The following is a 27920-nucleotide window of genomic DNA, read 5'->3' on the forward strand; positions in this document are numbered from 1 at the left end:
CCGATGATTCGGGCTTTTCTCCTCGAAAACTCAGCCAGGATAAGATCTCTCATTTTAGGAAGTCTTATCGCGAACGCTTTACGAGTGATATCTGTTATTACTTTAGGGGTTGAAAACTCTCCGACCGAGAAAATAATAGGGGGGTTATAGGGGGCAACCAGAAGGAGGACGGATTACAGTCACGCATAGCGCGCAATGATCTCGTGAAAGTGTGTGAGGTGAGTGTGACCAGAGGATTGGGCTGTGAAAATTTTGCTCCACTGACCTATATACGGGAGAGTTTGAATAAATGGATGCTGCAATTTGGAGAATCAATACTCACCACCCCGGGTCGGGTCTCATCCGGGCCCCCGCTACTTTAGCGCTCCCGGTGGGGGTTACGCGAACCGCTGCGCGGCCTTGCCCTCAGCCAGTCAAGTTGAGCTCTGGGGCTGAGCGTTATTATCAGAAAATACAAATCCGTACCATGTGATTCTAGTTCCTGTCACAAAGCTGTGCCTCCGCGATTCCTGGAATATGCATAATGAACTATCTTCGTTCCGTTTCTCCTTGTCGCTTAATTATAACTTCTTTACCGATACGAAATTAGTGAGAATGGTTCTACATCTGTTCACGTTCTTCCCGGATTCGGAGTTTGTTTAAATGTTCCGCCGAATTTAAAGGATTTCTCACGTAAATTCTGGAATATTAGAGGTAGGCACCCTATTTTCATCCGTTTCAAATAAAATTTAAAAATATTTTTTACTTCCCTCGGCTTTTTAGACTGCATGATTATATTATTAGCAATTGTTTCTCACCCCTAGCTAAATTGGTTAAATTAATTAAAATCATAGAGAAATTCAATGCTTCTTTTTATTTGTCTAATTTTCAAAATATTTTGCAAATGCATGCATTTCAACACGCGTCTGTAATTGCTCTTATATTATTACAGAAAAAGAGTAAAGGGTTTCTGACTGTATATAGAATAAAAACTAATCGCGTATTTTTCATTGCCCTAATTTTTCCTCTTTATGATAAAATTGTACGCAAATTTTTGTGTAGCTTTCCCTCAGAAAAGTTTCGCACCAGTTTATGTATTTACGTAGCTTTTCACCTTGTCCTTTTTTAATCTCAGCAAATAGCTTTACATCCCAAAATAATAAGAAATGTATCAATCTTTATAAAAATACGGTAAGATATATGTTTCTCAATCTCGCTCCCTATTTTCAAACTAGTTTTTGGTGCTTTATCAAGTAAAAAAGGGTTAATAAATAATTTACTTCGCAATAGATAATTGAATCTTAACTTAAATATCGACTTCTACGGTGTGAAAATATTCAATGTTCATTGTCAGGTAGATAAAATTCACAGCTCATTTATCTACGGCAGGAAAACTGCTTCCCTCGAACATTCAGATATTTACACATTCATCCTCGATGAGGTATATTCGATCACTGCATTTACATTGCAGATCGTACAACTGTGTGATAGTAACACTTTATCAATTTATCAAAACTTCCTGCAGCTCAATGGACCCTTTGACGTCAGTACCACCCAGAGAGTATCCGAGGCTTTTCTTATTTTTAAGGGAAAAGTTAAGGTATCAACTTCAAAGGTAATAGAAAGAGGAAATTGAGGCTGGCCACGAATAGCGCACCAGCAGGAACTTCAATTTCCGGGCCTTGGATGCGAATTACGCAGCATTGCGCTCCGCGGGTATGTTTTTGCGAGCGCTTGAGAGATCGCGGTACCCCTGCTCTTGCGCATAGAAATTTCGAGGATCCACAGCTGAATTCTAGGGAGCCTAAACAAACTGGGAGAATGAGCGTCATAGGTTCTCCTAGCGAAAAGCCACTACTCGCTACTCGCAAGTCGCAAACGCCGAACGCGCAAGCTTCCCGAGGGCGGGATACTCACGAGTGTTTTTACCTATCTACATCCAAATGTCAACGTACCCGGTTGCACTAGTCAAAGTGCATCTTTGAAAACTGGACGTAGGTAGTGAGTAAAAGTGGAGAAATTGGTTCCATTGACCTTTGAACAGCATTTTTACGATCTTTCTTAAAAATGTCTATTCCAAAAGAGCGTCAAATCTTTTCTTGTCTTCTCAATTCATATCTTGAAATGTGACGGTTTACTGCATTCTCGCTGTCTCAATTTCAATGACAAGTCTAAATAAGTGGATTTTACGAATGAGAAACGTGCATTTTGGACAATTACATAGACGCGGTAAGTCAATGTGGAGAACTTTGTTCCATCGACTTCAATAACGTTTTTACGACCATTAAGTTTGATGACCATATACTTTAGAACGTCCATACCTACTCTACATACAGCGCGAATAAAGCATCAATCATCTTGCATAAATAATGATGATATATTACAATTTGAAAATGCAGATAGGTTTACCGCATCCTCACTGACAAAATTTCAATAAATAATATAAATAAGTGAAGTTTATATAATACTAAGAGTGCATCTTTAGAAAACAGTCGCAATAGAGGAATTTGGAGAATTTGATTTGTTTTGGAAATTGGTTTTATCAACCATATTTTATTTTTGGATTGAATAGTGAGATAAAAAGTGTGAATTGAAATCCAAAGGACAAAACATGTTATCAAGAGGATGTAAGCCTTGAACACCAAAATTACCTGCATAGAAATTTCCAATATTTTGATATCTGACATTGTGGTAGTTTATCGCATCCATATTTCCATTATGAATTTTACCAATGTATAGATATAATCGGTGCAATGTGTGATTTGCACAATTTAAATGTATTAAATATAACATGCTAATATAATTCGGTGAAAAAAGGGGGGGGGGAATGTGAGGTGTTCCACGCTCATCTCGCTGTGGATGTTGAACAGATACAGCTGAGGCCAAAGTCCATAAGGGCCGACTCTTCTGGACACACCAAAGAAACTCATTCAACCCGTTGGTCAGCTCAGGGTTTCACTTAGGATTCGTGTCGCCGATAAGACAATTGGTAAGTCGCCTGAAGATATTTGTGAGCGATTAGATTATGCCAATCTTTTGACCTATGGTCTGAGTCATACTATGCTAACAATGAGCGTGGTGAACTTATCTATCCTAAGATTTTTAAGAGAAAATTAAGAGATACGTACGAAGAATGTAAAAAAGCGAAAATACCATTATCAAGTTTCCCATTGACACTTTTTAGAATCATGATGTTTAGTGTTCGCCACAATCTCTATCATTTTTCGGACTAGAAAAAAGCTAAACTACTTTTCATCGAAGGAACCAATGAAAATATTTTTTGATAAATATCTGTACTAATTGTAAGTTAGTTTATGATGAAATCAGTGTAATAGGTCAAAAGCAGTTGTAAGCCCCTTCAAATAATTGGCATCGCAACTTGCAATGACCAGGCACTGCCCTGGAAAATTACCTTTTTGCATTCCGTTCCTGTGAATTTTTGCGTAGAAAAGTCCCCATCGCGCCGAGTTAGAACCTTACCGAGTAATTCTTAATGCCTCATGTTATATTTACCTACATTACTTGAAAAAGAGGAGAGGGTAGAAATATCTAACAATTTATTTTAAAAATAAGTACCCCTGGTAAATTTGGCGATAGCACCTGCGTTTCAAAATACCATGGGAGTTCTTATAGCCGACTGAAGAGGGCGATAGAAAATCATATAGTTGGCTGTAGAAAGTGGAAAAAATCTTACGGTCGGGCTACACGAAGCGATAAAAAATTATACAGCCGGGCTATAGTTCCTATCGCCGGGCTTTACACTTTATCGCCTGGCTGTTGCTTTTTCGTCATCGGCTATAAAAGGTTATAAGAAATCGAGTAGAAATTCTTGTGCTTTGTAAATCCTTAAGTTTGTACGGAATCACCTTAATATTTACAAAATGCACATTATATTTTCCTTCACTACATATTTTTTTTTATCAATTAAAATGAGAATAATCCATACAGAGTGTGCAAACATTTCAAAGTCATGAGTTGAAAAACGCTGACTCCGCGAGATTCAATATTAGAGCCTAGCACAAAGCGGAGCGGCGGTGCACCAGCGCCTACAAACCTAACAGGGATACTTCACGCATTGCGCAATGCGTGGAGTATCCCTGTTAGGTTTGCAGGCGCCAATGCGCGTTCAGCGTTGGTTGCCCGCCCGCCGCGCCGAGCCGCAGCGTACCACGGCGCTTGAAGCAACTATTTCACACTAGAGGTATTGCACAGTATCATACGAAATTGAAGGCGCTCCAACATATTAGAAATGTCAGGCATTCTTCAAAAGAACGGAGCTTTCCTCGCAAATTAAATCAAGATACTGCGGCCCAAGAGAGAGCGGTAATCCAAACACTGACTAAGTCCTAGCATCCGTAATTAGTAACGTTTAGCATACACTTTATCGCCAGGCTGTTGCTTAATCGCCATCGGCTGTAAAAGGCTATAAGAAATTGTGTTGCCGGCTACAGAAGCTATTGGAAATCTTACAGCCGGCTGTAAGTCTATGGTATTTTGGAACACAGATTCTACTGCCAATTTTTACCAGGGACCTACTGGTTTCTTTTCTTAACTCTTGGGGGAAAACGGACCCAGTACGACTCCGGGCACATTTTAGCTGTTTCTTTTGAAATAATATATCTTATAATTATTTCTCTAATAACCTCTAACAATGAAATCGAAAGTAAGCGGACGCGAAATATTTCATGCAATTCTTCAAATCGAAGTTTTAATTTTCGCGTTCGCATATATATGTTGGAAGTATACTTTCAGCTCGAATTCAGGTTTTGTAAAAAAAATGTTTTGTAATAAACAGCTATAAACTCGTCACTCCTCCGTCGCAGGTGCGTAACTCAATCCCATATGAGCCCTGCTTCCCTTAAATCTCTATGCTCTTCGGGGCTCATGTGGAGTAAAAAATACGCTTTTACGCCAGAGAAGCGATGGAAAGATCTTATATAGACTTGATGGATCCTTTTTTTGGTAAAAACTCTAGGTAAAATCAGTATTTTAGCACAATTTGTTCAATATCATCACGTTTATTTATATGTGGTATCGATTTATCTTAATAATATTTGCGTTCAAAGACCGTTTCCTCGTATCAAAAATAGAAAAATGGAAAAAAAGTTAAAAAAAAAAAAAAAAAACGGTAGCGAAAGCATCTCGTTTTCTCTGGATTGTTTTTCTTCGTATTTTTCTTCTTCATCTTCTCAAAGAGATGAGAGCAGGTTCAAGCGCTTTGGTACCTGCGTAATAACGTTGGAGGACACTAGTAAAAGAGAAGCTCTCGCGAGCATTTAATGAGCGCGCGAACAAAAGCCCGATCCGACCTGCTATTCTACCGTAGGAAAATCTCAGAAACTTCCGCGCGCCGAAGAAGTTTGTTTCTCCGTCTAAGACTTCCTCGATGTAGCCATTGAAAAAGAATCGTATTGCTCATATCACTCTTAGTTTCCTAGTCTAGCCCCACATCATGCAAATTATACATTTAATTTGCATGATATGAGAATACGTCACTGTGCAGATATAGTGTGACGTTTTTGTTGGAACCGAATACAATTGAATATCTAGTGCGGAAACTACTCCTCCAAAAAACAAAACAAAAAATTTACTTTGTTTAAAAAATGTGTGTGTTTTTTTTTTTTTTAGGATGAGATACCTACGGCTTCTCTCTCATAATTCTATTTTAATTTACGAGGGGTGGCTCAGAAGTAATGCCCTTCATGAGTGTAGGAAAAAAGACATTTCCGTAGAAACTAAAAAGATCTTTAGGATTGACTTTTTGAAAATTTACCGGACTTTGGTGCGATTGGTAGATGGTATATCTTGATGTTCGACATTACAGAGTTGCCTAACGTCGAGGTATGTTTTTCTGACAGGTTGAGGAAATTTAATGCGGCTAGGACCCTGTTAGAGGGCGGTTAGGAAGCTAATTACGTCTACACTTTAATGCAGTGTTCGAAACTCACAGGCGCCAACGCGCCAAATACGCCTAAAAATGGGCCATGGCGCCTAAAAAATGAAAGCTCTGCATGCGCCAACGTGGCCCCTAAAAATTGCCCCCTAAAAATCTGGATTTTCAAAGGAAGTCGCATAAAGAAAGAAAAACAAATCTATTTGAATTGCAAACAAGCGGGAAAGTTCTAATATTGTCGTATTAGAAAAGCGCTCAGGTGTTAGTAAATGTATTTAGTGAAGAAAGGAAGTATAAACTCCGTCGACTTGGCTGGGAAATGGAAATAAAACATCAGCTGATAGCAAACAAAGGTTACCAAGGAAACCGTAAACGCGTATTTTCGTTTCCCGAAAATGATAGCCACCGTTGAGCTCATCAGGCGCGTTTTTTTTAGGCTTCATTTAAGTTCAACGATCAATTTTGATAAGAATTACTCTACCGCTAAGAAATTTTCTTATAGACAAACGATCGAAACTACCTGCGCATTACGTTAAAAGCATAAAATACAGTTTTCACAGCTTTATTTATTTTAAAAATGGACCCCCCCCCCCCCAAAAAAAAAGCCTACTCATCGATGAGCTGGTGCGCCATTTAAACGCATTAGCACTAGTATACTAGTACTCTAGAGGCAAGTCGAAATCAAAAAGCGCTGCCTATCGGCTGAGCGCTTAAAACTCAGAATTCTCAGCACCAGAAGTGAAAGCTTGCTTTTTCTAAATTTTCACGATTTCATTCATAGTGCTTTTGTCTTCTCTAAGTTACAGCTACTTACCTACTAGTTCTGTTATAAAAATATCTTGCGTCTAACTTTCCACTAAATGCGCCATAATATACCTATAGACAAAAAGTCAATTTGGCCCCTAAAAAATCTTCAATGGCGCCTAAAAATCGGGCTTGATGCGCCACATGGCTCCTGAAACTCACAGGTGAGTTTCGAAAACTACTTTAATGCCTATTTTCGTTTCTGCCAAAATATTTTCTTAGGGTTATCAGCATTAAGTTAGCCTCGCGCAGTTCTCTAAAAGTTAGCTCAAGCTGTGTTCAAGCTAATGTGCCTCATATTTCGCTGCCAAGAAAAGGAGGGAGAGAGAGAAAAACTTTTGTATAGATTTTCATCCTTTCTCCGTGAGATATTTTCTGGTGGAGTGCAACAACCCTATTACTTTTACAGTGAAATATAGAAATCCTTCATGCCTCACAGACTATCAAAACTCAGAAAATACAACCTTAAGGCATCAATCTCTAGAATGTCTCTAGAAGTCTCTAAATTGTTGTCATCGGCGCGGCGCGAAGGGTCCATTTTTTCACATTGATCTCTATAGATCTACAAAGCAGTGACGAGGCTTGAACGATCAATTATCGATATTTCTCCATTTGAAGCTGTGATAAAGAATCGATTATTAAGGTGATCATTGCGACACCCTGCTGATATCGATGCTTTACTACAGGTTTAAATGGCAGATCAATCTATATCGCAAAGCATGCCACGCCACTGCTACGAAGTGATTCAAACTCTTGGCCAAGTCGCGTGTACTATTTTCCGGCCTTGATAGTGGTGAGTCATATATTTTTTATGAAAGCCTCATCAAGTTTTAGCATGAATTTCAGTTAAAAGAATGTTTCTGTTTTTTCGTTGTTTATTGACGTCAGAATTTTGCTTTTTACCACTTCGAATTTTCGATTTCGCATAATTTGAGCCCTCCTATTATTTTTAGGAAATCTACTTTTTGAACTTTTGATAACGCGAATGTTGAAAATCCAGAATTTCTTCGATAATATGTCGTACATGTAACATTGGCAACTTTTTTTTTCTTTTTCCTCTCTCTTTTTTCTTTTTTTCTGCTGTTTAATGCATTGGCAACTTTCAAACAAGAATAATTCTATCCAGCTCACGAGATTAACTTTGCGTCGCGTTGCTGAAGATAGGAAAGCCTCGGCCCCTTCAATCTTTTGCATATGTAACATTGACTACATGCGTAATAATTAGTTGCATTTAGTTCCCGTGACCGACTTCGGGTTGCGTTGCAACATCAAGACACATTTCGGAATTGAGCTGCAAATAAGTGCCTTAAGTATACAAAATGTTCGTAGAAAGGAAAAAACAATCACACCAAAAGGTTAGGTCGAAATGCCTTTGAGAAAAGATTTTCCAATGTATTAATAAATGACAGGAAAACTGCAACATCGTTAGCCGAAATACGCATTTTTTTAATTTCGCCATCGATGTATTGAACTTGTACATGAGGTCGAACCCTGCAGCATATGCAGGTTTTTAAATGTTGTAAAAAATAACTAGCCAGCAAAGGAGGGAAAAAATCGTAAAGTGCAAAAACAGCTCTCGATGCCCCCCCCCCCCCAAAAAAAAAAAAAAAATCACACGAGCGTTTCCACGAGATTCCCCTCCAAAAATTGACGTGGTTTCCATAAAAATTGCATGACTCAGTGCTCTCAAGGCCGGGGAAATTGTGCGATGTGCGCGCCGCTCGACTAAACGCGATTTGAAAGCTGCTGGCGTCTAGGGATAGCGTAGACGATAGGATGGTATTTGGGTTAGCGTGGAGCGTGTTTCATCATGGATAATGCCATCATTATATATACAGGCCGAAACCGAGTGCGGAACGGGTACACGATGAAAACTCACGAAACTTCGCCCGCAAGACGAGCACCGTTTTAGCCTCTGGGCCGACGTCAAAGGCGAGTCAATTCATTCCATATTTTATGCCTATTGCGACCCCAGCCCGAGTTTTCAGATCTCATTAGGAGCGGCCGCATTTCTGATTTTGCGGTATTTCTCCTGAAGCTCCAAATTCAGCGAAGTTGCGTCACCGATGAGCTAACACTATTCCAGTGCCGTGCTAAGCAAGAACGCCGTAAATCTATTAAGATTTTCCCGCGTTTTTTGGAACTTAAAACTCAATAAAATAAAAACCGTTTTACCTATGCACCTCGAATTTTCAGGTTAAGTTCTTGATAGCATTTGGGAAAGAATTTTGTGAAAACAATGTCCCAAAGTACGCAAGTTTTTTTTTGCTATGATACCTACATTGTTTCCAAAAATTTTAAAATGGCGTTTACGGCGTTTTTACATTGCACGGCAGAACAGTGGCGTGGCGTGCTTTGCGATACATCGATTGATCTGACATTTAAACCTGTGGAAAAGAATCGATAAACGAGGCGCTCGCAACGAATTCCTTAATAATCGATTATTTACCACAGCTTCAAATGGAGAAATATCGATAATCGAACACTCACGCCTCGCCACTGCACAATAAATCATGGATCTGGGATGGTTGTTACGATGAATACTTCGATGAGCGAAAATATTGTCTCTAAATTTCCTCATTACTTTCGCATCCTCTGTGTGGGGTCAGTGATAAAATATCTGACGCTGCACAATGAGGCTACATTAATGCATCATGGGACCCTCCTTCTCTCTCATAACGCATGAAGGAGAGGGGGGAGAGTCAAGGGCTGCGTTACGTGACGCTTGAAGCATCATTTTTCTCTTTTCTCCAGGGAAATTTATTTTCATTTTTTGCGTTTGCTTTTTTTTTCTTTGTTTCTTCTTAATACACAGTTTTCTTTTAAATCCGTGTTGCTAACTCTGGTGCACCGTGTGGATTATGTTCGAACTTTTCCGGAAATAAAGTAAATATTCGAAAAAAGTTCTAGCACCTTCCAGCTTTAAAGAATCTGTGTTCAATTCAGCAAATCGAACGAATTGAGCACAACTTTACCTCCATCTACTGTTTTTGCATTTTCTCCGTTCCAAACATTAAGATAATAGCGGAGGTATTTAACGGTATTCACAAAGTAACTAAATCTTACACATCACCAACCTAGATGAGGAGGTTGAAATAAATAAGACCATTGGATCAAACGAAAGAAAACATATAAGAGACCAATTTTTGAGGAGAGGGGACATTTACTTCATCGCATTTTCGGGAGAGAAGGGAGTATATTTAATGTAGGAACACGATTACTCCAATTCTAAGTCTTTGTAGGTTGTTTGTGGGGAAGAAAATGACCGTTAAGGAATGATAGATTACGCAATCCATCACTGTACCCAGCATGAGCCAGCTTGGTCTCTTTTCCTCTGGATATCGCGCATATTTCTTTTTCATATAAGGTATTCATTCGGTAGTTGGTGCTCTTGAAACGTCATCAATTGGACGTATTTCTGCCAAACGGAACTATGTGCATTAAGACATGAGCCCTAAGACCTATAAGAATATATGCATAAGAGGGCTCACGTCATAATGCACATAGTTCCGTTTGGCAGAAATACGCCCTGGTAAAAATTGGCGATAGGAGCTGCGTTTCAAAATACCATAGGAGTTCTTATAGCCGACTAAAGAAGGCTATTGAAAATCATATAGCTGGCTGTAGAAAGCGGAGCAAATCATACATCCGGCTATACGAAGCTATAGAAAAGTATACATTCGAGCTATAGTTCCTATCGCCGGGCTTTACACTTTATCGCCATTGGCTATAAAAGGCTATAAGATATTGTGTAGAAATTTGTGTGCTTTGGAAATCATTAAGTTTGATACGGAACTAGCTTAATATTTACAAAACACACATTATATTTTCCTTTAAAACATATTTTTTTTTCATCAATTAAAATGAGAATAGTCCATACAGAGTGTGCAAACATTTCCAAGTCATGAGTTGAAAAACGCTGACTCCGCGAGGTTAAATATTAGAGCCTAACACAAAGCGGAGCGGCGGCGAAGCACTGGCGCCTACAAACCTAACAGGGATACTTCACGCATTGCGCAATGCGTGAAGTATCCCTGTTAGGTTTGTAGGCGCCAATGCGCGTTTCGCACTCTCTGCCCGCCCGCCGCGCGGCGCCGCAGCGTGCCACGGCGTTTGAAGCAACTATTTCACACCAGAGGTTTTACACAGTATCATAAGAAATTAAAGGCGCTCCAACATATTAAGAGTGACAGGCATCCTTCAAAAGTACGGAGCTTTCCTCGCAAAATGAATCAAGATACTACGGCACAAAAAGAGAGCGGTAGTCCAAAAACTAACTAAGTCCTGGTATCCGTATTTAGTAACGTTTAGTATAAACTTTATCGTCTGGCTGTTGCTTAATCGTCATCGGCTATAAAAGGCTATAAGAAATTGTACAGCCGGCTACAGAAGCTATTGGAAATCTTACAGCCGGCTTTAAGTCTATGGTATTTTGGAACACAGATTCTACTGCCACTTTTTACCAGGGCGTCCAATTTATCTTACAACCCGTTCAAATTCGCAATGTGAGCTCGTCGTCAGAAAAAGTCATTCCTTTAGTAAAATGTAATCTTTTTCTGATTATTTTTAAAGGATAGATACCTACCGAAATCAAGCTCTAATCTAAGAGGGCGGAAATCATTCAATAACACACGGGCAGGTTTTTAAAAATTGAAAAAGCACAAATCAGTGTGTTGTCTTGACTTTTTGATAGAGGGACTGTACAATGCCAAGTGGCATTGATTATTTTTCCGTATTGCATGGAGATCACATCACTTTCATGAAAACGTTTCGCATTTCTCGTCAACTTCCATGAGAAGCAATTTTTGACTTTCACGCGGTTTGCACACAAAACTGCTTGCGAAAAAAGGCACTTTCACGCAAAATCCCATCAAATTTTATTGTATTTGGTAGAGGAACCCCTCTTGGCGAGACCTTTCCTTTGAGCCCAATTCACACTATCAACCTTTTCATCCGACATAATTGAATGAAAAGTAGGATGGAAAGTGGGACGCAAAAAAAATTTGATTCAATTACCGTTGCAGTGTGATATCGTCATCAGCCTGCGATTCGCGAAGATACAACTACGGCTCATGTCGGTCGGAAGATTTCGTTCCAACTTTTCGTTCAACTTTCAACATTGGCGGACCGATTGGACGGAAAGTTGAACGAAAAGTTGAATGTGACGTCATATTCAAGTTTCCGTTCAATTTTTCATCAAATCGTCGTTTTCTCTCGTCAGTATCACACCATCCAACTTTTCATTCGACGAGTTGCATCCAAGAGTTGGATGAAAAGTTTGATAGTGTGATTTGGGCTTAAAACTAACTTATTTCATTTAACTAATTGTTGTGATGTTTTTTTTTTGTTTTGACGAACAGGCACGACCGCTCAATGTGCTGTACTTGGTCGCGAGTGTGCTGCTCGCTCCACATCTTGTACAACCTCGCTTATATCGGAATAGGGGCCACCCAGATCATACTGGGAATCCTTCTATTCTTCTCCTTCCCATCGCAAAGGCTCAGTTCAAACGTATGGACTGGCTGCGTGGTGAGTCACTCAAGTTTTTACACTTTTAGCGAAAATGGGCCTGTTGCCAAATTTGGCTACAGCGTAAAAGCGAGTTGAAGCGCGTGAAAAATCCAAGAAAGCACATCGAAAGAGGGTGAAATTCACTCCTTATTCTACAATCTGCGTTTAAAATGTGCGTATTCTTGAGCTTCCCGCTTCAGAAAGTATACTATGGCAAATATCGACGGTGAAACTACTAAACCACGTATCTCGTTTGCAGTGTTTAAAAATCTCCGCTCACATTTTATTTTTTTGAAGTAGACCAAATCAATATCATTCCTTGAAATTTTCACAGAATTTTCTCCGCACGAAGAGGAAAAATCACGGAAATTTTCAAGACTGGACGTTAAGTAGCTTTCCATTTAAAAAATAAAGTATGACAGGAAGTCTGCGACGTCGCAAACCGAGATACGTGGTTTGGTAGTTTCACCGTCGATATACGCTTTGATGGGGGGGGGGGGGGGGTGTCTTTGATCGACATCTTTACTCTCTCGCTCTTTGAGTTAAATTTAATTAGTACAGGGGTGCTTAAATTGTCTTATGTTTTAGTTAAGGAAATCCGCCTAAAAAGATGGCGGCCTTTTAGAGTTGAGGGTAAAATTGTGTAACAAAGCTCTTATGTGGCGGAATAGTGATATCAAGCCCAAACGTCACGATTTCTCGGGGAAAAGGCGGACATAGACTTCACCGAGCATAGATCGGTGACTTTAGCTCATTATAAGTTCGCCTTCAAGTTTAAGTATAGGCAATCCGAGCTCTCACGTGGCCGAATGGTATCAAGTCCAGATGTCACAACTCCTCGAAGGAAAAATCGGGCATAAACTTCTTTTTTACTGCACAACGGCGAGTTTGCTCTACGAGCAGAAATTCCTTCCGACGGCAAGGGGGAGAAGTTACTGAAATGTGCCTCTGGTCGTAACAGATCCGTTCATTAGAAAATTTCATACAGAACCAGTAACTTCGCAAAATTTGTTAGATATCTTGATATTTGTTCACTTCAAGTGTTGATTCATCTCTAGGGAGACAAAAAATGGGTCACCAAGGCTAAAATCAAACAAACAAAATGCCGAAGATGCTCCGGAGTGGTTTCAACCCCCTGATCACCCCCGAAACGTCCCAGGCATTCTGTTAGTCTGTTTTTAGCCTTGGTTGCCCCATTTTCTTGAATTTTGTCTCGTTAAAGTATTCGGTCTATTTTTGCGTATTATTGTTCTTATTTGGACGTATTTCTACCAAACAGACCCATGTGGAGGTGAGAAATATGGGGTGTGCTCTAGAAAGCTGCACAGGCGGCAATGTAAAAGTGGGCGTGATTCCTTTTGAAGAATTGGAAAAGCGGGATTTTACATTCTATCAAACAGACCTATGTGCCAACTGAATGCGGAACTCATGAGCTGCGGGCATGGCAAAAGAGCGTTGTGGACAGGGCTCATGAGTTAAAGATCTCCCCGTTGTGCCGGCGCTCCTTCGTTGCCGCTGACGTCACTGGCGCTTTATTATTCTCATTCACTCTTACGCAAAGAGAACTAACGAGCACACCCCATATTTCTCACCTTCACATAGGTCTGTTTGGTAGAAATACGTCCATTTCATCTTTAGATAAGGAACATCGTCAGGTCATCGCTAGAAAAAGTTAAATTGGACGTATTTCTGTCAAACGGAACTAAGCACCAATTTGAGTTCCTTTCGAGGAATTTGGAATCCCGGATAGCGCGTTCTGTCAAACGGAACTAAGCGCCATGCTAAAGCATTGCGTGTAAAGGAGCGAATGAGCCTGACGCCCGGTTCCGCCGCCAATCCAAGCCCCCCTCTACCTTCCTACCCCGATGGCGCTTAGTTCCGTTTGACAGAAATACGTCCAATTTAAGTTCCATATGGACGTATTTCTACCAAACAGACCTATGTGGAGGTGAGAAATATGGGGTGTGCTCGTTAGTTCTCTTTGCGTAAGAGTGAATGAGAATAATAAAGCGCCAGTGACGTCAGCGGCAATGAAAAAGCGGGGGCGCACGAGAGGATCGTCGTCGGGGGCCATTAACTCATGAGCCCTGTTCACAACGCTCTCTTACCATGCCCGCGGCTCATGCATCTCGCATTCAGTTGGCACATAGGTCTGCTTGATAGAATGTAATATCCCACACCGAGAAAAAAAGTTCGGTAAATCCGAACTAGTTAGGTTCATATGGAACCAAGATTTTGTTCGGTACACACGACCGAATTATTTGGTCTGCTCAGCCGAACTGTTCGGTCCACTGAACCGAACTGTGAGAATTTATTATGGTTCGGTTGCACAAACCGAACAATTCGGTTGAACAGACCGAATAGTTCGGTTGTGTGTACCGAACAAAATCGTGATTCCATATGATCCAAACTAGTTCGGATTTACCGAACTTTTTTTCTCAGTGCGCTTTTCCGATTCATCAAAAGGAATCACGCTCACATTTACATTGCTTCTTATCCAGCTTCGACGAGCACACCCCATATTTCTCACCTCCACATAGTTCTGTTTGGTAGAAATACGTCCATGTGATCGAAGAAGCTTTTAGGAACTAACTATCCTTGACGTGACTTTGGAATTACCTCGATTTCAGAATATTGTGATCGGCGTGGGAGGCGCAGTGTTTGCGTGCGTCGGAGACCTGACGACCGGGAAACAGCGGGCTTTCCTCTTCCTCACAGTCATCGTTCTCGGTGCCAACTTAGTCAATTTAATCATCCTCGAAGCTGATAATTGGCGGCTCTTTAAAACCAAGGATCCAGCTATACTCGCCGAACGAGAAAACTCAAAGACTTTTCAGTTTTACGGTGAGTTTTAATTTGTATCAACAGGGTCGGACTGACGCACCTCTGAGGGCGCAGACCCGTAGCCGGCGAAGGGGGCGCAATGTGATATTTCGCTCAAAAGTATGCAGGAACAATCCCCCCTCTCTCGGGAGGGCCGGAATTTTTTAAAAATCAAACTCTTCTAAGTAGAATTTTGACAATATTTTCAGGTTCGAAGTCGATTCATCTTACAGAGGAAAATTCTGGAATTGAATTAAATTTCAAATGGCAAGGGTATGTCTTGACTTCAGATATGGATCCTACGAAAAAAGTTACGTAAAATTGGTATGGCGCAAGACCTGTTTGCTTCAATTTTTTCTCGTCCCTTATTTCCTCCAAAAATACACGGCCTCTTGTGGGGAAATGGGGTTCTTCAGTAATTAACTCCTATTAAAGCTTCTCCCGTTTACTTATAATTTTTAGGTATTTTTTCTTTACTTATTTTCTTTTCTCCTGCTTTTTATTTATTATTCTTTCCTTTTTCCCTTTTTTTCTTCTTTTTTTTCTTTGCTTCTTTTCTTCATTTTCTTTATTATTATTCTAACGGCCGGGTGAGGGGCGCATCTGCCAATGGCAGATTGGCCTTATGGTCAGTCCGACCCTGTGTATCAATCCTTTGTATCTCGCTCTTATATCGTCGCCCTTTCGACGTGAAGCTGTTTCTCAATTTTCACGTGAGCCCTATTCTACGTGTAACTCCATACTGTTCGGGGCTTGTGTGAATAGAGATACGTCCTCACGTCTGAGAGGCGATGCTATTTGCTTTCATTGTTGCACTGAGGGGCTGTTCATCGCTCTAAAAACATGTATTTCTCTTTGAGAGAGAACTACAGTAGGGGTCTGATTCCAAACGTTACGGGGGAAATAGAGTTTGCAGCTACGTTACGTAACGTTATAATTGGACTGCATTTTGCAATTTGGAACTATAGATTCTGGCTCATCTGAAAAAAACACTTATGTGCATAGGGAAACCAATAGCACATACGTTGTTTTTAAACCGGGCCAGAATCTATAGTTTCAAATTGCAAAATGCAGTCCAATTGACGCTCGGAAAATTTAAAATGAAAAATTGACTATAGCGGTGCGGCGTTTTCTCATTCAAATCTATCAAAACCAGCAAATTTGAGGGGAGGGAGGGAGAAAGATCGAATAGAGCGTTACGTAATTGCTTTTTTTTTTTTTTTTTTTTTTTTTTGGTACAAAAGGTACGAAAGGTACATATGCATTACGTAGGAGAGGGTGAAGTAATAAAATCTGATACTTCCCTGGTAAAAATTGGCGATAGGATTTGCGTTTCAAAATACTATAGGAGTTCTTATAGCCGACTGAAGAAGACGATAAAAAAATCATATAGCTGGCTGTAGGAAGTGGAGAAAATCATAAGGCCGGGCTACACGAAGCGATGAAAAACCATTCAGCCGGGCTATTGTTCCTATCGCCGGGCTTTACACTTTATCGCCTGGCTGTTGCTTTTTCGCCATCGGCTATAAAAGGCTATAAGAAATTGTGTAGAAATTCGTGTGCTTTGTAAATCCTTAAGTTTGTACGGAATCACCTTAAATATTTACAAAACGCACATTATATTTTCCTTTACTACATATTTTTTTTCATCAATTAAAATGAGAATAATCCATACAGAGTGTGCAAACATTTCAGTGTCGTGAGTTGAAAAACGCTGACTCCGCGAGAAATATTAGAGCCTACTACAAAGCGGAGCGGCGCAGCGGCGCACTGGCGCCTACAAACCTAACGGAGATACCTCACGCATTGCGTAATGCTTGAAGTATCCCTGTTAGGTTTGTAGGCGCCAATGCGCGTTTCGCGCTGGCTACTCGCCCGCCGCGCCGCGCCTCAGCGTACCACGGCGCTTGAAGCAACTATTTCACACCAGAAGTATTGCACAGTATCATGCGAAATTGAAGGCGTTCCAACATATTAGGAATGGCAGGCATCCTTCCAAAGTACGGAGCTTTCCTCGCAAAATAAATCAAGATACTACGGCCCAAAAAGAGAGCGGTAGTCCAAGAACTCACTAAGTCCTAGCATCCGTAATTAGTAACGTTTAGCATACACTTTATCGTCAGGCTGTTGCTTAGTCGCCATCTGGTATGAAAGGCCATGAGAAATTGTGTTGCCGGCCATAGAAGCCTTTGGAAATCTTACAGCTGGCTTTAAGTCTATGGTATTTTGGAACACAGATTCTACTGCCAATTTTTACCAGGGTTGGCATTATTTATTCCATTGACGGCCCTTTCTGTCAATGGGCCTAATCATGAGATTAGATCATAAGAATCAGTATTTTCATAATTGAAGACTTATCATCAATAACGTGCTAAGTGCCAAAAAATGGAAAACGGAGTTAGCACTGGAAATGCATGCTATTTGCCATTGACAACATAGGGTAAAGCGTGCTAAGTGCCATTGCAACGATTTGCAACGAAGTGCAATGGCACTTAGCACGCTTTACCCTATGTTGTCAATGGCACATAGCATGCATTTCCAGTGCTAACTCCGTTTTCCATTTTTTGGCACTTAGCACGTTATTGATGATAAGTCTTCAATTTTAATCAATTGACTGGATTTGGCGTTTTCACATGTTGATCATTTCCGAGATAAAGTTTCATCTGAACTTTCAGTACATTTTCCGACTTCAGTTAGAAAGAGGTTGATTGTTGTCAAATTACCGAGAGTTAGTAATGGCAGATTATTTAAAAGAGGATTTTGTTTCACTCATCAGTTTGAGAGCGAGCCGTCAACGGCATGAAATTGGACGCATTTATTGGCCGCTCAAAGTGCCTTCATTTTGTCGTGCATGCAATGCGCGCTCCGGAGAGTTAAAATAGTTGCTTGTGCCGTCTTGCCGGAGAAAATTGCTGTATAAAAATTGAAATGCTGTCGAATTTCCTTCGATAAAGCTCTTATAATTGGGAAATTTTCTTATTATTTTTTCCTGAAATGTTTCAAATCCTTTAGATTACAGTGCGAGAAAACAGCGCTCCGGAGAGTTAAAATAGTTGCTTGTGCCGTCTTGCCGGAGAAAATTGCTGTATAAAAATTGAAATGCTGTCGAATTTCCTTCGATAAAGCTCTTATAATTGGGAAATTTTCTTATTATTTTTTCCTGAAATGTTTCAAATCCTTTAGATTACAGTGCGAGAAAACACTCTCACAGTTTAGGTTGAGAAATTGAAAGAAATACTTTCACCATTTTCCTAAAAAAAAGAAGAAGAAAAAGTACTGACTCTATTGAAGGAACTGTCACAACGCCCGAAGGTTCATACTGCGTTCTGTCTCAGCACCGCAGTGAATAACTTATCTTTAACACCCCCGAACTCAAGTCTTCATTCCTAAATAGTTTCGTAACTTTGGACTTTGATATTTTCGCGTATTTGCGCAAACCTTTACTTTTGCACTTCGCCGTTGCGTCAATTTCCGCTATTTGTTCCCTCTCTGTTCCCCTATGAATGGATTTAATTATTTGTTTTATTGATTTTACTTCATTATATCCACAGTACAAATATCCACTATCAGCACATTGGTTGCAATGCTAACGTCATTTTTAGATAGTCAATTCACATTCTGCTCAATGCAACGAAAAGCGGGAAGGAAAGACTCCATCAGTCATCCGGATATTATAACAGACATCGAATACATCATTCCAAGAGTGAGTATCCTTATCTTTGCTTGTTAAAACACAAATTTTGCATCTTAAAAAAGATGAATTGGACGGATTCTATCAAACGGAACTATGTGCATCAAGACATGAGCCCTGAGACCCATAAGAATACATGCATAACAGGGCTCACGTCATAATGCACATACTTCCGTTTGACAGAAATACGTCCAATTTCAAGATTCATTTTTACTAAGAAACTATATTGAGCATTTACTGACTGAATATTTGACTGATTTTTCTTCCAATAAGCATGTTTAGTTATTTATAATTCCTGTTAATTTGTAACGTATAGAGACTAGAGATTTTACATGGCTTGCAAGAATATTCTTGGATTTTTAAGCAATATTAAGCCCAAAAACTCGGAGTGTGCTTTCGTTTAAACGTGCATCGCCGAAAATCCAAGATGACGTCCTATAATATTCGTCACGCTGCGGGGCCGACTCTTTTGACTAAAATTACTGTGAGCCAAAAAAGGCACTTGCCGTTTTAAAAAAATGCAGGAATTACGAAATATTGAACAAGCTCATCCAGCAGTATTTTGGACAGAAACTGTTAACTGACAAACTTGTAAAAAATTGAATTATTTGAGTCAATTTTGCTTCAACGGAATGGAGTTATTCTCCCCTTTGCTGGAAACGGCAAACTTTGTCGTTGTATCCGCTGAATTTACTTAGGAGAGTTTCCTTCAAAGGCCATCTCAGACTTTTACTGTAGCCGTCATGAATAATGATCGACTAGCGACAACTAAAAATACTGAAAATACTGAAAATACTGACATCCCTGTTTTATTTCAAGTTTGGCAATGAGGAAAGCTCCACCTAGAATGAGTATTTCCTTGAACATAGCTGCCGTGTGCGAAACAGGTATGTTACGCGGATTACCCTGATACGTAAGCACAGGCAACAGGAGCGCTCACTCCTAGAACGTATACCTAATTTTTTGGCAAAAAGTGGGTTTAACTAAGATGCACAGTTATCACATTTCCGCATGATTAAAATTATTTAACCATGCTTTTACCACACATTTGCATATTCATCCACTGATCAGTTTTGTTGTAAAATCAAAATGAACATAATTGTAAAAATGACCACAAATCGCAAGTGGCACAAAATGAACGCCAACGGATGACGCTCACGCGAGGGCTTAGAACTCCTTCTTTTAATCGTGTATGCAATACGCGAGCCAATGCGTTAAAATAGTTACTTGTGGAGCAAGAACATCCTTGGACTGAGTGAGCTTTTTATCTCCAGAGGATGCATGACTTTGATCTGAATTTTTACGTCTTGCTTTAATGAAAGACGACCCCCCCCCCCCCCCCCCAAAAAAAAAGTAAATGTGAAAGTAATTTTCTTCTGCAATGGGACTGAGTGTCATTTGGATGTATTTGCGAAGTCCCACTAGCTTAATGCGAAGTAAAAATTTTCTGGCCTAGTAGTTATAATCGCCAAATGCAATTCATTTTTCGAGTTTTTGACTGTCCTTGATGACAATTATGATCGATTTGATTGACAAACAGCGTGATTCAATAATTGAATTCAATAGTAACAGTGAATTGAATATGGGTTAGGATTTATTTTATTTTTTTTCTTAGTCCTATGTCAAATGAAATGATGTCAATTCTTAAAATATGACACTAAACGTCGAATTTGGCAAAATATAACATTAGTAGATACCTTTCCGCTGCATTTTGTTTATTTTCATCTCTATCCTCGTAAGCCCTCTTCACACGGCCAAGACAGAATCTTCAAAATGAGAGCGTGATGCAACCGATTAAATGAGATCTTCGTGGCAGCATCAACCAACACATTTCTCAGGTGTAAATGGACCGCATTTAGCAGACATGAACAAAGCCACATCAGCTATTGCCAAATTTAACCAGGCAATTTATTTTTTTACAAGAGAACGTTTGTGCGGATTCCTTTGAAAATGTTAAAAAACTTGCTTCGTACTATGCAGAAAATTTACTGAAATTTGCACAAAAATCCGCTCAACCGTTTTCATGTTCAAAATTAAACTGCCCCACTAAATTTGGCAATGGCTGATGTGGCTTGGTTCCTCTCTGCTTAACGCGGTCCAAAAGCCTGACAGAGTTTTGAGGAGAGAAACGGGACATCACTGAAAAAAAATTATCGGCGTTTTTACCACGGTCCGTTGTTACCTTTACCATCTCACTTTTTTACCAATTATTGGTAATTTTACCAGGACAGACCGGCAAGCTTACCTAAAAACCGGTATTTTTACTGTTTTTTTTTCCCAGGTAAGAATACCACTTTTATTTGTAATCAATTCCCGGTAACTTTGCCATTTTATCTCGGTAATTCTACCACAGTCGATAAAAAATATTGGCGTTTTCACCAAGGTCCAGAAAAAAAACCGAGGAAGTTGAATAATTTTACAGAGATTTCTCGGTAAAATTACCAATTCCATAAATGGTAATTTTACCAGGAAAAAAACTGGGATCAAATAGAACCCTGAACTCTTGGTAATTTTACCCTTTTCTTAGTAAATATCCACCGAGATTTTTTTTTTCAGTGCAGGCGCAGAAATCGTCCCACTTTTAAGAATCGATCACTCTCACTTTCAGAACCTTTTTGAGTGTGTGAAGACGGCCTCGCTCACCATAGAGTACATAGAGTCGTAATGTATGTGGGTGAGCTGGCGCCACTTTTAAGCATTTTCCAGGTCCCGAATTCCGAGACTCCTGTGTGACGCCGGGTCACTTTTTCGATACATAATCGATTGTTTGCGATACACGGTTACCCGGCCATCCGATGTAAACAAAGAAGATAGGAATCACCACGTATTTCACACCGCCATTTTGGATCTAACATGTATCGAAAAAGCGACCCGAACTCGGCGCACACCGGGCTCGGAATTCGTCGAGCAGAACATGGCACCAGCTCTCCCACTTACATTACGACTCTATGTACTCTATGCGACGGCCTCGCTCACTGATTTCGAGATTCTGTACGAAAATTGTATGTTTCAGGTGAAATTCGACTCCGGGAAGGAGGGGAAGGAAAAATCGGATTACCTATACGACGAATACGCCCAATCCTGGGTGTTCGACGCCGACACAGTCGGATCGCTGCCCGATCACGCCCGGGGGAGCGGCCTCTGCCCGACTGCGTATAAATCTCAGAACGATTTTAACCTTAACAAAACCTACAGTGTCAAACTGAATAGAGACTTTTTGAATATCAATAACATTAAATGTAGCTCTAGTCCGATCCGCGCAGGTCCTCCGGTCGATATCATAGTCGAAGGTGAGCCCGCTAAGTACAGTCCGTTACAGTGTTTAACTAGCTTCTCGCCGGCGACCAACACGCCGCAATGCATATCCAGGAGCTCCTCCCAGAGTTCCTTGTCCAACGCCATCGTGTTCGACTCGGGGCAGCCCCTGTACGAGTGTTTGGAGAAACTGAGCGAGTCGTCGATCTACCAATCGCGGCTTAGGTCCAAGTCCCCGTCTTTGGAGTCTGAGGACCGATCGCGGCTTAGGTCCAAGTCCCCGTCTTTGGAGTCTGAGGACCGATCGCGGTTTAGGTCCAAGTCCCAGTCCTTGGAGTCTGAGGACCGATCGCGGCTTAGGTCCAAGTCCCAGTCCCTGGAGTCTGAGGATCATCCTCAGAGCATTTCGTCTGCATCGGTGTCTTTGTCCGTCTCACATTGCACGAAAAACGTGGCAGCGTACGAGCAGCCCGTTTATGCGAGTCTCCTCGTCGAGCTCCAGAAAACGATCAGCGAAAAGTTCCCGAGGCTGTCCGAGGGCGCCAGTCACCAGAGTACAAATCAGGGTAGTCATCAGAGTAGTCGTCAGAGTAGTCACCAGAGTAGAGCGTCGACGCCCAGTCGCGGCCAAGAGACAGAGAGCCGGGAGCCGCCCCAGCCGGGTGCCGAGCTCGAGTTTTCAAAAGAGCTGGAGGCTGCTCTGCAAGTGATTCACAGCCTCGAGTCACCCAACCCTTCCGGTCATTTCGAAAGCAACAGCTTGACTATTGACGCGAGGGCTGATATAACATCAGGTATGCAACCCTCCTGACACCATCTTTGCCATCTCCCATCATCGTCATCAACTTCCGACGGAGCTCTTGCAACCTGGCCACTCGTAGGGATGTAACTGGGAGCTTTGAGAAGGATTCCGGGCGAAAATCTACTTTTCGAGGAATGCCCGGCTAAAATCTACTTTCCGAGGAATTCCCGTCTGAAATCCACATTCCGCGGAATCCCGGCGGAAAATCTACATTCCAAGGAACTCCCGGCTAAAAATCTACATTCCAAGGAATTCCCGGCTTAAAATCTACATTCCAAGGAATTCCCGGCTAAAAATCTACATTCTAAGGAATCCCGGCGAAAAATCTACATTCCAAGCAATTCCCGACTAAAAATCTACATTCTGAGGAATCCCGGCGAAAAAGCTACATTCCAAGGAATTCCCGATACTTTCCCAGGAATTCCCAGCTATAGTCTGCCGTTCCGAGAATTTTGACCGAAAAGCTTACTCAAACACACCCACACACATATTTTGTAATCGCTCGCGATTTGAAGAGCCACTAGTAACATTCCCTCGTATGTTCTCGGGAACCTTTCCGTTCGATCCGTTCCCGGCACTTGACTTGACCAGGAAACTTTGAACCCGAAATTCCCCCACAGAATCGTTGTTTTCGAGGTGGAAGAGCGTGCAGAAATTCACCGTCGGTCCACCGCCTCCATATAAATTATGATTAGCAAACTGTCTTACCAAACGACTCAATACAACAACTTCAGTCACTATCGAGCGAGGAGAAGACACCTATGCAATCCGTGAAAAGTGTTAAATTTCGGAAAATAAGTTTCACTCACCCATTTACGATGTCTCAATAGTACGGGTAGAGTAAAATATTTGATATTTGGTCCCTTTGATATTCCATCGACAGGGCGCTGGATACGGTAAATGGCGCGGTCAACAGGAGGAGTGACTGAACTTTGACCGGATCGAAGGGCTCAAGTGACCTTCATAAGATTTTTAAAATACACATTCAAAGTGTAAATGTAGAATAAAACTCACGGTACACACATTGCATACTTACACTTAAATAATAATAACTGAACGTAACGACCCTTTAACCTAAGATGTAATTTACGTAAAACCCGTTATCGGAAACGTCCAATCGAAACGGATAGTATTCAGAATCCGGAGCGCCTTCATTTTGTTAAAATATGCAACATGGACACGCCTGAAGGTGGAATGGTTGCATCTACACGATATGAACAAGGATGTCATAGTCATAACTGAAACTTACTGCAGGAAAAGAAAAAAAATTTATCTCAAAAAGGGAAGTGATTAAGACTTGGTTTAAACAAAAAAACGCGTTGAAGGGAGACGAGCCTTGCATAGCCATTGCAAGATTAATTGGACCTATTTATGCGGAAAAGAACTCAACGAAACGTAAACTCTATGCAAATACATAGTTCCTTTTGATTTAATTCGTGTTTAAATAATTATTTTTATTAGCATAAAAACGTCTAATTGACCACTAGACAAGGTACGGATTTCAGAATTCTACTTCATGTTTCTTGATCAAAATTTCACGTAGAACACGATGCGCACAACGAAAATTACCGAAATCAACTCCTCACGAAGATATTTAATGATTCTTGATGCGTAAATTCAAACCATCCACTCATGAAAACTCAATGCTCTACGTGATTCACATCGCGCGCTAAACGTTATCATGACAGTATCTGCGATTTAAAAATCTGGCAACCTTAATTTTGACGCTTTGGCTCAGCTATAGCAAATTGCTTAAAGTTTGAACAACACATGGTGGGAAATGAAAATTGCTCGATTGAGGAGTTTGCTGGAACCGTTGTAGTGCGCGATTTGACTCACGTAGAGCTTTGAGTTTCTTGTTAGCGGGCAGTTCAAATTCCTCGTAACCAATGTGAAATAAAAATGTTAATAGCTTCGTTAGGAGTTGGTCTCAGTAATTTTCGTTGCGCGAATCGTGTTCTACGTGAAATTCTGGTTAAGACACATGTATCAGAATGCTTAAATTCGTACCTTGTCTAGTGGTCCATTGTCGCACAGGCAAACAAAATTTGGTGCCCATCCTTCCTCCTACCTTCACGAGGTCCCAAGAACGCGTTCCCGATTTACTTTTTGAAATCATTATCAAAATTTTAGAAATCTCTTTACGAACGTGCCACGATATATCCCCCGCGCATTTGAAAGGAAAGACATTTCCCATTGTGGCTAAATCTTGCATCAGCTCCAACCATCATCCTGTCTTGGTGTCATCTTCGCCCTGTCATCCCTCGATCTGTAGAGAATGATGAAATCTAAAGCTAAACGTAAATATGTTAACCACGATAGTTTCATGAGCACTTGCATGAAACATCATCCTTGCAGTTGATTGATACCATCATAAAACGTTCCGTCCTAGAATAAGCGTCTTATGCGAGGAGAATCTCGTTGGTTCTTCAGCAGCTGGTAAAATTTCCAGTCTTATTGAAGGTGTTGGGTGCCTCTGTATTGTTTATTTTTTTATTTATTTACAACCTTCTCCTTACAGCCCGCGCACTAAAGTCCCTCTTAATTTTTCATGGTATGGTAAAAATTTGTTGTTCTCTGGACAAACGAACGTAACTACATTTCTACTATTCAAAGTAGTCTGATCAACAATTATGCATAGGTATTTTACAGAACTCTGTTTGAAGAGGAGATGTACATACGTTCCTCTGTCTAGAAAACGATGAATTATGTCCAAGTAACGCAAGAAATTTCAGTAGCATGACTCCTACTGATTTTTTTTTCGATGAGCCTTCTTGGCCAAAACTAAATTTTGCACGTTTAACATAGGAGAGTGTACTTATCGAGACATTTTTCCCGAAATGTTTTTGGCGTCAAAATCAATCGTCCTCTTCAAACAGAGGCAATTTCAATAACAGTAAAATTAGAATGCAGTAAGAGAAGACTGTCATCTGAAAATATCTCGTAGATTGATGCACTCAAGATGCAACTTTCGTAATTTGGGAAGCCCTCATATTTCAATCACGATTGAATGGCATTGAGATTGTAACAGATAATACTCGATTGAACTGAAACGTTCCTCAAAAGAAAAAAAGGAAAATATTACCTGCATGTGAACATTGTTACTTAGTCAAACATGCGAATGCGTTTTGGGATGAGGTAATATTTTCACACATAGTGAAAATCTCAAAACTTCTACATTAATTCGCGTCGTAACAGATTTCTCTCAAGTTTTATTTAAAGAAAAGAAGGGAAAAAATCCGACAGGTATTACTAAGTCTTGGAAATTTTGATGATGTTCATCTTGTGCTGAATATTATCCTCTGAAAATGTCGCGGCGGAGTTTCTTTAACTCCGCAATCGAGTGACATGTTTCGCGACTCTCATCGGTACTCGCAACAGTTACAAGGAGAGAGGGTAGCCCCTTCAAATGGTCGAGGCGATAACTATTCAAACACGATTGTCGAGGGGTTGCATATCCACTCAATTTGAAGGCGGTTTTTGGGCACGCACCTAAAGTGCTCTTCTCAGATTAAATAACGTTGCCATGCCCCAACTTTTAGAAAAGGAGAGAATAATTGGCTCCAATCTCTCCCCTTTAAATCTTCTCTCACACATACGATAAGTAGAAGAAATGGACTGTTGAAAATTAGTTTTTTTTAGCGCCAGCAAACTGTTGATGAGAGAATTGCGCACAAGTTTCTTGGAGCGGAGGAAAGTGATAAAACTGGTCTGTATTTTACTTCGCTCTGGTGAAAGGAGTGCTTTGGAGTCATTTTTACTTTTGAATCATTTATTTATCTTAGTTTTACTAGTCTTCATGAGAGCCGACTAAAGCTCTAATTTAGGAAAGTGTTGGCCACGATCTTCTTTTAAATACGTTTACTAAATCTCCATCGGGTTTAGGATTACTTAGGTTTTTTTTTTTTTTTTTTTTTTTTTTTTTTTCAAAAACTGGGATAGAAAAAGTGACTGAATTATTTAATTTTTTTTCCCCCATTACTCGTTCCTCACCGAATCATGATTTGTTCCTCCGATGAAAAATGAAAAAGTTGAAAAGAATGAATAACTAAATTTTCAAACTTCTAACTGAATAGAAACATTCCGCGAACTTTTGGAAACTTTCCTTGGTTGCCCCCTCCCCCCTGAGAAATTTTACTTTCTTTTTCTTTCTACCTAATCTTTTTTCAGTAATTTTAACGGCAGCAATGGGCCTAGTATGAACCTGTACCTACTAACAGGGTAGCTCCAAATTGATGTAGATTGAAAGTAGCCAAGCAATAGTTTTAAGACTACCTACTACTTGCGACTTAAGTGACAAAATATACTAATTATCCTTTTCTTTTTTGTTTATGCAGCAGCAAATTAAGGATGACAGGCGTACCAACTAGCAAATGTAATGTATTTAAAGCCGGAGAATCAATTCAGTGAACACTGTCTTCATGTTAGCTAGCCGTAGGTGAATTTATGTGTATTTACCGTCTGTTCTACAAGGCACTCTGATGTTTAATTATGGATATTGTAAATATTACTTATGTAAGTACTAGAATTTTTTCCTAAAGGTGCTATTTTAAATGATAAAATGACTTTTTGACTATTCCAACTCAAAATCTTCTGCATTTTCAAACCTAAAATTGAAAGGAAAATATTTTGGCCTAAGTCTTCAAAATACAATTATTGTAGGTAAGTGTAGTTAATCACACTTCTGTCCATTACTTATAAGACACGTAACCAGAATTTCTTCTTCTAGCAGTTATTGTTAAAAAAATTTCCTGATGTGAGTGATGAAACCAGCTGTACAAATTTAATGGACAAGATTTTGAATTGAAACACTTAATACTTTGGACTTAAGTTTAGTGCAAAACATTGAAATGGTCATACAAATAGAGGCATGAAGCAATCGAGTCCTAATGGGATCCAAAAAGGAAGAGGAGTAATTTTTTGTCCATTTTAACAATGAACAGACAAGGTTCGGAAAAAAAAATAAAGTTGCATAACTTGCAAACTAGCGGTATGTTTCACGAAATCACACTCCAACAACCACAATTTATACCCATGTAAGAGCACTCTTGGTATTTTATACTAAGCCAAGTATGTAAGATAAAAAAACAAAAAAGAAACTAAAAATAAAATAGAATTTTTTTATTTAAACTTCATTTAAAATGATAGTCGAGTGAAACAGG

The 27920-nt window shown here is 40.1% G+C and overlaps 1 protein-coding gene across 1 annotated transcript; it reads left to right on the forward strand.

Moving 5' to 3' along the window:
- On the forward strand, positions 1 to 27857 carry LOC109032037 (uncharacterized). Its single transcript, XM_019043944.2, has 6 exons — positions 1 to 693; positions 12037 to 12205; positions 14818 to 15031; positions 18562 to 18713; positions 21715 to 22750; positions 27096 to 27857. The coding sequence occupies exons 2-6, from the start codon at positions 12050 to 12052 to the stop codon at positions 27104 to 27106; spliced, it is 1569 nt and encodes a 522-aa protein (XP_018899489.2). The 5' UTR covers positions 1 to 693; positions 12037 to 12049; the 3' UTR covers positions 27107 to 27857.
- The last annotated feature ends 63 nt before the right edge of the window (positions 27858 to 27920 follow it).

The sequence above is a fragment of the Bemisia tabaci genome, chromosome 5 (assembly GCF_918797505.1).
Source record: "Bemisia tabaci chromosome 5, PGI_BMITA_v3".
NCBI lineage: Eukaryota > Metazoa > Arthropoda > Insecta > Hemiptera > Aleyrodidae > Bemisia > Bemisia tabaci.

What these genes read in the sequence shown, in the direction of transcription:
- LOC109032037 (XM_019043944.2), top strand. Translation starts at nt 12,050, where the DNA reads ATGTGCTGTACTTGGTCGCGAGTGTGCTGCTCGCTCCACATCTTGTAC. An exon ending in ACGTATGGACTGGCTGCGTG is followed by an intron (nt 12,206 to 14,817) that starts GTGAGTCACTCA and finishes CCTCGATTTCAG; the next exon opens with AATATTGTGATCGGCGTGGG. An exon ending in TCGAATACATCATTCCAAGA is followed by an intron (nt 18,714 to 21,714) that starts GTGAGTATCCTT and finishes TGTATGTTTCAG; the next exon opens with GTGAAATTCGACTCCGGGAA.